The sequence below is a fragment of the Heptranchias perlo genome, chromosome 14 (genome assembly GCF_035084215.1).
Source record: "Heptranchias perlo isolate sHepPer1 chromosome 14, sHepPer1.hap1, whole genome shotgun sequence".
Lineage (NCBI taxonomy): Eukaryota > Metazoa > Chordata > Chondrichthyes > Hexanchiformes > Hexanchidae > Heptranchias > Heptranchias perlo.
This window is the reverse complement of record NC_090338.1, coordinates 68,314,398-68,324,105: the sequence shown is the minus strand read 5'-3', so window position 1 is coordinate 68,324,105 and position 9,708 is coordinate 68,314,398. Positions and strand designations below refer to the sequence as shown.

Here is a 9,708-nt window from a genome sequence, read left to right as displayed (position 1 = left end):
TTGCGTTGCCAGTTTTAGTAATTTGTGTATCTGTACCCCGCAATCCCTTTGCTCCTCTTCCTGAAAAGACTCTTATTATCCAAGCAGGATGTGGCCTCGTTATTTCTCCTACCAAAATGCACCACCTCACACGTATCAATATTGGAATTCATTTGCCAATTACACACCCATTCTGCATGTTGATTAATGTCGGTTGCATTCTAATGCTTTCTTTCTTTGCATTAACTGCATCTCCCAATTTGGCGTCGTCCGCATATTTTTGAAATTGTCCTTCTGATTCCCAGGTCCAAATCGTTAATGTAAATTGTGAAGTGTCCCAGCACTGTGTGGCACACCACTTCCCACCTTTTGCCAGTCCGAGCAGCTGTGGGATGTGAAGATGCCTCATGAGGTTGCAAATGTGTTGCCCTCCATGGCTGAATGGCACACACAATCTGAGCTCACCAATAAAGAATAACCACTTTGCAGGAGTTGGGGGGGGCGGGGGGGGGGGACGGGAATGGGAGGAGTAAAAACTGGAAGGAAAAACTCTTGAGTGAGACAGGTTTAAGCACATCGAGCTGCTTTTTGATGTTCTGCACATAAAAGCAACATGCATCATTTTTAAAATCATAAAAGGAAAAGAAAAAAAAAACCCACTGGTGTCAAATGCCTGCTGACTCCTTGCATGCGCGTTCCCTCACCTCCAGCGCGCCCTTCCCCGCCCCATTGTTCACGCAGAGCACGCGCTTCCCACTCCTCCTCCCCGTGCTGAAGTCGGGGGCGCGCGCGCGCGGGCGGGCGGGAGCGCGCTCCGGCACCCGCACTCTCCTCCAGTACGCCTGCGCACTGCGCCGAACTGAAAGGTGGAATAATGGCGGCGGATTGACGAGTGGGGGTTTTTTTTTTCCGTGCGTTTGTTTTCCTTTCACCTCAGGAGAACCCAAAAGAAGAAAAAAAAAAGAGGAAGAGCCGTTTTCACTCGGCGGAGTGACAGAAAGAGCGGGCGCGGAGTATGGTGTGCACGAGGAGCGTGGCGCCGACTTGTTCTACCTTAAAGTAACAGAATTTTCGATAAAATATCTGAGCCTGCCCGCACCGTTTTTTTTTTGTCAATTGCCCGCCCGCCCGCGCACTCCTCCCCTCCCCGCCCCCCCCCCCCCAGCGCCGCGACCCCTCCCCTCCCCCCTCCTCAAGTGCGCCCCTCCTCCCCCCGCACCAAACAACCCTCACATCATGGCCGGGCTGAGGGTGATCATGAGCGTCGTGAGGGAGAAGCTGGAGGCGGTGCTGAACGTGGCCCTGCGGGTACCTAGCATCATGGTGCTGGAGATGCTGTACCGGTGGGACGTGAGCTCCTTCTTGCAGCAGATCCAGGCCCGGAACAACAACAACCTGCTCTTTCAGTACAAGTACCTGGCTCTCAACCTCCACTATGTCGGTAAGTGCAACCTGCATTCGGAGGCAAACCCGGGAGGGGTGGGGAATTTATTTTACGTTGTGTGTGGTGTGTGTGAGTGAACGTGTACGTTTTAAAATTTACCCCTGCCTCCTTCGCGGATGGGCAGAGTTGTGGGTATGTCTTTGAACTACATATTGTAATGTGCTCCCCACTACACTGATATTTCGGTGACCCTGCACTTCAAGTAATACAAGAAGCAGAGTAGGCCTTTTTTGTTTGTAATTTTTTAAATCTTAAGTCCCTACTCTCGCCTTTTGGAAGAGGTACAAATGATTGCCTTGGTTCAAATGTTTTGCATTGTGCTTTTCAATGCAGTTAACTCTCTGACCCTACACTTCAGGTGACGAAAAAAAATAGTGAAAACTTGTGTTTTTAAAAAAAAAAATCTTCCCCATCAAGAGGTACAAGTTCAGTGTTGTCACAAGAAATTTTCACTTTGTTTAGCAGTGGGTGTGATTTTTCTTTTTGTACCATGCCCTCTTAAACTGTGATGACTAGTGTAATTGTAGATTTTGACTTTTCATACTTGGGGTGTGTTTGGAGATAAGATTTTGAGCTTTATCATAAAAGGTTGAAGTAATGGTGGTTATGCCATTGGTTGGTAATACGAGCAATTTGAGGTGATGAATTAAGTCTAACATATCCTTCCTGGATACCTCAGCAGGTTTATCCAGTGACTAGTTGAGCTATGCAGGTCAGGAAAGTCCCAAGTTCAGTTTTTGGACTGTGTTTAGCTGAACTGAACAATTACTTGCATTTATATAGCACCTTTAACATAGTAAAAGTATCCCAAGATACTTCACAGAAGTGTAATCAGACAAAAATCAAAACTGAGCCAAAGGAGGAGTTATTGGGATGGGTGACTAAAAGCTTGGTCAAAGAAGTAAGTTTTTAAGGAGGGTTTTAAAGGAAGAGATGGCGGTGGATAAGCAGAGAGGTTTAGTTAAGGAATTACAGAGCATAGGGCCTAGATGGCTGAAGCTACAGCCACCGATGGTGGGGCGAAGGAATTTTGGGATGCAGAAAAGGTCAGAGTTGGAGCAATGCAGAATTCTCAGGGAATTGTAGGGCTGGAGAAAGTTGTAGCGACAGAGAGGGTGAGGTCATTGAGGGATTTGGACGTGTTACGGATGTGAACTGTAAATTTGAAGTGTTGAGGGATTGTGAGCCAATGTTGGTCAATCAGTACAGTGTGCTAGCTTTTGGTTTGCTTTGAAATTAGGCTTCACACCACTAAGTCAAGGAGGGGAAAGAACAGCCAGGGTCTCCACACCTGATTACTATCCAGGGCATCAGAATAGGACCAGGCAAAAATGGCCTGCATGGTTGAGTATTCTGCCGAGACTTGTTGTCAGAACAGCCACTTGGGTAAGTTGCCAGAGGGTGCCTGACGTCTGTGGAACCTTACCCCAGCAAGTAGTCTAAGGCTTTCAAACAAGAGGGGGGAAAAACTGCTGAAAAGGTAGGTGGGGGAAGGTGGAATCCTTTTTTTCCTCCCAGTTGTGGTTATTTTTCTGCCATTTTTGCCCTTTTAATATACTTTGCAGTGTTGTCACTTATTTAAGAGTATTGGTACCAATATATTAGGACAGATTGCACTTAAACCACTGCATTTTTTTTTTATAATTCTCTTAATTCATCCCCAGTTGATCCCCCACAACAGCCACCAGTGACAGACCTATATCTACCAAGATCTGAGTGATGTGCAGGTCCAAGCATTCTCTCAGGACAAAACCCAAGTTTGGAAGGACAGAATTGTATTTGGTGTTTATTTTTCACAGTTCAAGTAGCCATTGGTATGAAAATTGGACACTCCCAGCATCACATTTCATTGGAATCTCAGTGACAGCACTGATTTGTCAGGGGCTGTATTGATTGGCTGTCAAGTAATTCTTTTTTAGTACATATAATCCAGTTTAAGTATGTTGATATTGTTATACCTTGTAATAATTTACAACTGCTTCATTCCAGAGCCTCAGCATTATAGGTACTATTTGAAATTCCTGGGTAAATTAAGTTTTAAATTAGTTATAAATATTTTAAGTGTCAGTGCGTAGAGGCCTTGGGTAAATGTAACTCCAGCTGGTTACTGCATCTGTCATCATGCACGCCATATATCAGCACTTTAAAGAATGTGGGAGGTACACAGTTTGTAAATGCCACATGTCTCATGTGTTCTGTAATTGCAGGACTAAGCAGCTGGACAAACCAGCACAGCGTTTAATTTCTTGAACTTGGCCTGAAGTTTGCACAGTTAATTTTATATTTGATCTGTTAATTTATAATTGATTTAAAAATTACGACATTCCGAACATTTGGACAAAGTTCGATTATAATTCAATTTCAGGATTCTGTTGAAGTTTATGTTCTTCTATGATGTCATTGGAAGCTGTGTATTGGATTCAAATCTTCAAACTCACTACCAACTATCTGTGTTATATGTGTGTAAGGAATCTTACAACACCAGGTTATAGTCCAACAGTTTTATTTGAAAATCGCAAGCTCTCTGAGGCTTTCTCCTGACGAAGGACAAAGCCTCCGAAAGCGTGCGATTTTCAAATAAAACTGTTGGACTCTCACCTGGTGTGGTAAGATTCCTCACATTTGTACACCCCAGTCCATCACCGGCATCTCCACATCATGTGTTATATGTAGTCACTGTTAAAGATACTGTTCTGTAAACTTGTACAGGGTTGGGATGCTTCATGGAACCTTCATATGAAGTGTACAAATATTATTTTGGCATGCATATGTCCTCGCAATACCAATTCACTTGTTAATATGCTCATCGTACTCAATCTCAGAAGCAGGGTGCAGTTTGAAGTGCTGACGTATGGAGTGCATGTTGATGCATACAGTAATGGTGTGTTACTGATTTATTTACAAGTGTAATTTGTCCACTACTTTACTTTAGTGTAATTTGTACATCGGTAAAGTAGTGGATTGGCACAGTCTTGGATTTTTGCTAGTGTTTGTACACTTCTCTTGTGTCATTTATTATTTGATTGTAACTTAATTGCATTTCAACCTCCGAGTTATCTCTCTTTTATTTGCAAAAAGAAATGTAACTTTTTAAGCAAAGCTATTACTTTGAAGAGTATACTGTTGTCATATTTCATTCTGACTTCCATATCATGCCAGAAATCATCATGGCAGTATTTCAAGTCAAGGGTCAAGAAGGAGTAAACAGCAGGTATCAAGTGAAATTGATATAGAAAGAAAAGAGTAGGTTGCTGTTTCCATTCTATTTCTACTTCTGAGGTTACTGATCAGATTTCAATAAAACCCTGTGCATATTCTTATTTCTACATGATATACAGTTTCTTTGCTGATCTGATAAGCTCTCTTCAGATGAATTGTTTTAGGCATCCCAGGTAGGAATATGTTTAATATCCCAGAAAGTACTCCTCTGAGGGTCGATTTACTCTGGATCTTAACCTTTTCGCTACGAGGATCAAGCATTTTTTTCCCCAGTTAATTCTCATCAATTAAACAATTAGAATAAGTCAGAGGCGCATCTTTCTGTAGACAAAAGCTTTTCCTCTCTTTTTAAATACTGTGGAATTTTGCTGCTTGCTGTTCCCTTCGCGCAAGATAACATTGTTTTTTTTGGTCGTGGTGTGGAAATCAGGACAAAATGTAAACTTATAATGTAGTAACTTCATTTTCAGATGTGCTTGATCAGGGGATTGTTAAGATACATAGTAAACATGAGGGAAAGAAAAACTTGATCTCCATTACCAAAATATTCCTTGCACTTTCATTTTCATATTTTCTGTTCACTTGAGGTTGATGTCACATAAAGGATTGTTGTTGATGGTTTGCTTCATTACAGATTTGTCTATTCAAATTATTTGTGGAGCTATATTTGTACATGTGACTGCTGGCGTGTTTGTGTGTATACAATAGACATCTATCCATGCATTTGTGACATGGACATCTACAACTAGTGTCATGGATTGTATGGTATCCAAAGCTTATTGAATTCAGCGATCATAAATTATTTTTGCGTTGCTAGTCCAGAACTTAATATTGACTAAATGGTCCTCCCACTAACTTTATTCACTGATCCACGTTTAATTATTAACCCTTACCATCTGAGCGTTGAAAGATGTGAACTTTGTGGCACACATTTATAATTAGGAGTCCTTCAGGGCTTGTTATATTTTTAGGCATCATATCATGCGGAGACAATGGGAACCAGAAGCATGGAAGACAGAGTCTTAGTGTGAGGGAAAGCCATGAACTGAAATATGACACGATGTTGTTATACTTGTTACTAAACGCATGTCGAAATACTACTTGAATGAGGTGAGCGAGGACTGCTGGTGTCAATTGAACTATATTACAAGTGTTGGCATCTTCAGGAGAAGGGAGAAAACATTAGAGGGAACGAACAAAATTGAGAATAGGAGACCGTAATCTGCGGGCGAATGACATACATGACACGACCAGTACACAGCATGGATATAATAAGTAAAAGAAAATTAAAAGTTTCTTGCTGACCCATTGTGCTTCCAAGTAATTAGATTAAGAAATCTGCCCTTTAAATGTGTTTTCGTCTTAGAGAAGCAGAATTTCTTCTGACCGATGACACTGACCACTCTACATTCAATTATATGGTTGGATGGTGGTTGCAACTGCCTTGGGTTAAGTATGTGGACTATTGTATTACATGACCAGTTCAATTCAAAAAATTATAACATCACATTTTGAGTATAAATGCTGATGCTTTACAAAATTCGGCTGTTTATGGGCTCGTGTACAAGCTGGGGATTATGGCTTTCTACGTATGAATCTTAAGCAATGATTCTATCAATCGACATTATATTAGATGTAACCTTCACCCTGCTGAGCAGAGAAAATGCGTTGTGATCTCAGTTCCTCGGATAGGCTCATGGGTAAAGGCACTGCCTGGTGTGGCTGGGCCATTCAGACCAGAAGCTTCGAGATTCATTTCCAAGTTGGTGCTATGTTACTTGATCTTCGGATAATATTTGGAGTGATGCCTTGGCGAGAAAAGGGAAAATGAGCCTTTTCTCAATATTACTTTTCCTTCTCTTCAAAAGTGATTTCTTGCTGGGACACAGTTTTACTGTTTTCTGGTACCTCACCCAACTGGTCATTATTCATACGAGAGCCTTGAAAGTGAGAGTTGGCAGGCTATTAGGCCATGGGGTATCTCAGTTAAATGTTTTCCTTTCCTGACTCCATGTTGCATGTAAATGTTTGAGCACATGCCACTGGCTATTCTTTCTCAATGGTGAAATGGCCTGCCCAGTTCTGTCTTGGAAGAATAGCAGGAGGAGGAGGCACCGGAGGACGACCAGTGACTGGAACCATAACGCAGCATGGCCCAATGCCTTCAGGAGAGATGGAGGGGAAAGTGGGAGGAGCAGGACAAGATTGTGGTTCATGTAGGATGAATCAATGAGTGATGTCACCTACAGAGCTCCAGGCGAGTGATGTGTATCACATGAATTTTTTGTATTTGTGTCAAATTTTCAATTCACAGTTCAAAACACGTAACTTTTTGTCATGGAGGCGTGGTATGTTGAAATTTAAATGGTGACATAGTTTCATTGCTGTTTGTTACGTTCCACGTTTACATCAGGGAACTTCATTGTGCAAGGTGGAGAGCAATGGAGGGTTTAAAAGATGATTGGAGATATCTAAGGATAGAAGAGGGGGAGCAGAGAAGCTGGGAGAAAGCAGGAAGGAGAAACAGAAATTGAGACGTGGTAGTGATTGAGTGGAAGGCAGACAGCCTGAGAAAAGGGCATCAATGGGGGTGGGCAAAGAGCTCCAGGCAAATCTTCTGCAGGTGTCCCGGCAATGATGCTCAGGATGTATAAACTGCTGAGGGTGAGGTGCTATTATAGGTTACACAGGTGATAGCAACAGCGATTCCACGTGCTTTGGAGAGCATGCTATTTTATTGATGAACTCATCGCCCTAATCTGACTTATTTGCGTCCCATTAACCAGGTACTTGTATCCCTTTGCCATAAGCGGTGCTTCGGTTTTCATAAATGACGAAGCTGGTATATTTAGTCCTGTTGATAAGCAGATCTTATGAACAGAAGTTTCTGGGGATTTTTGGGTACAATGCTGCACTCATTATGAATCATTTTCTGGTTAGTTGCCAGGTTGTCAGAAGTGAAAGTACATTTCACAAACATCCATCAGCCCATGAAGTGCAAATTTGTGTTTTGCAACAATGCTACATTTTCTCTCTTCCTTTAGAAGTGTCTTGTTTGCGCACCGTGTTAAATGTCATTTAATGCGTTAGTCTCAATATGCTATAGGGAAAATCTCATTTAACAATATATGCTTCAATTTTGTAATATTGTGTGTATCTTAATTCATCACCTCATTGTTTCACAATTGATAGGCCTGTAACTACAATTGATGTTGTAGCTGTGCTGAGTTAGCTGATCTCAGTGAGGACAGCAATTGGGTTTCTTTTATTCGTTCATGGGATGTGGGTGTCGCTGGCAAGGCCAGCATTTATTGCCCATCCTTAATTGCCCTTGAGAAGGTGGTGGTGAGCCGCCTTCTTGAACTGTTGCAGTCCGTGTGGTGAAGGTTCTCCCGCAGTGCTGTTAGGTAAGGAGTTCCAGGACTTGGACCCAGCGACGATGAAGGAACGGCGATATATTTCCAAGTCGGGATGGTGTGAGACTTGGAGGGAACGTGCAGGTGGTGGTGTTCCCATGTGCCTGCTGTCCTTGTCCTTCTAGGTGGTAGAGGTCGCGGGATTGGGAGGTGCTGTCGAAGAAGCCTTGGCGAGTTGCTGCATTGCATCCTGTGGATGGTGTACGCTGCAGCTATGGTGTGCTAGTGGTGAAGGGAGTGAATGTTTAGGGTGGTGGATGGGGTGCCAATCAAGCGGGCTGCTTTGTCCTGGATGGGATTGAGTTTCTTGTGTTGTTGGATCTGCACTCATCCAGGCAAGTGGAGAGTATTCCATCACACACCTGACTTGTGCCTTGTCGATGGTGGAAAGGCTGGGGAGTCAGGAGGTGAGTCACTTGTTGCAGAATACCCAGCCTCTGACCTGTTGCAGCTACGGTATTTATGTGGCTGATCCAGTTAAGTTTCTGGTCAATGGTGACCCCTAGGATGTTGATGGTGGGGGATTCGGCAGTGGTAATGCCGTTGCCTGGCACTTGTCTGGCACGAATGTTACTTGTCACTTACCAGCTCAAGCCTGGATGTTGTCCAGTCCTTGCTGCATGCGGGCACAGACTGCTTCATTATCTGAGGGGTTGAGAATGGAACTGAATACGGTGCAATCGTCAGCGAACATCCTCATTTCTGACCTTATGATGGAGGGAAGGTCATTGATGAAGCAGCTGAAGATGGTTGGGCTAGAGGCGCGCCTAGTTCTGGAGCACAAGTCTTCAGCACGACAGATGGGATGTTGTAGGGGCCCATAGCCTTTGCTGTATTCAGTGCACTCAGTCGTTTCTTGATCGCACGTGGAGTGAATCGAATTGGCTGAAGACTGGCTTCTGTGATGGGGATTTTGGGAGGAGGTTGAGATGAATCATCCATTCTGGTTGAAGATTGTTGCTAACGTTTCAGCCTTGTCTTTTCCACTCACGTGCTGGACTCTGCCATCATTGAGGATGGGGATGTTTACAGAGCCTCCTCCTCCCGTTAGTTGTTTAATTATCCACTACCCTTCACGACTGGATGTGGAAGGACTGCAGAGCTTTGATCGGATCTGTTGGTTGTGGAATCGCTTAGCTCTGTCTATAGCATGTTGCTTCCGCTGTTCAGCATGTAGTCCTGAGTTGTAGCTTCACCAGGTTGGCACCTCATTTTTAGGTACACCTGGTGCTGCTCCTGGCATACTCTTCTACACTCCTCATTGAACCAGGGTTGATCCCCTGGCTGGTTGATAATGGTAGAGTGAGGAATATGCCGGGCCATGAGGTTACAGATTGTGCTGGAATACAATTCTGCTGCTGATGGCCCACAGCACCTCATTGATGCTCAGTTTTGAGCTGTTAGATCTGTTCCGAATCTATCCCATTTAGCACAGTGGTAGTGCCACACAACACGTTGGATCGTATCCTCAGTGCGAAGTCAGGCCTTCGTCTCCACGAGGACTGTGCGGTGATCACTTCTACCGATACTGTCGTGGACAGAAGCATTTGCGACGGATTGGTGAGGACAAGGTCAAGTAGGTTTTTCCCTCGTGTTGGTTCGCTCACCACCTGCCGCAGGCCCAGTCTGGCAGCTATGTCCTTCAGGACT

The 9,708-nt window shown here is 43.7% G+C and overlaps 1 protein-coding gene across 1 annotated transcript in view; it reads left to right on the top strand.

Moving 5' to 3' along the window:
- The first annotated feature begins 821 nt into the window (after positions 1-821).
- Positions 822-9,708, top strand: part of rnf145a (ring finger protein 145a) — an 88,370-nt gene continuing 79,483 nt past the window's right edge. The window contains exon 1 of the mRNA XM_067996539.1: positions 822-1,420. Coding sequence (XP_067852640.1) covers positions 1,216-1,420 — 205 coding nt within the window. The 5' untranslated portion in view covers positions 822-1,215. The remainder of the gene's footprint in view (positions 1,421-9,708) is intronic.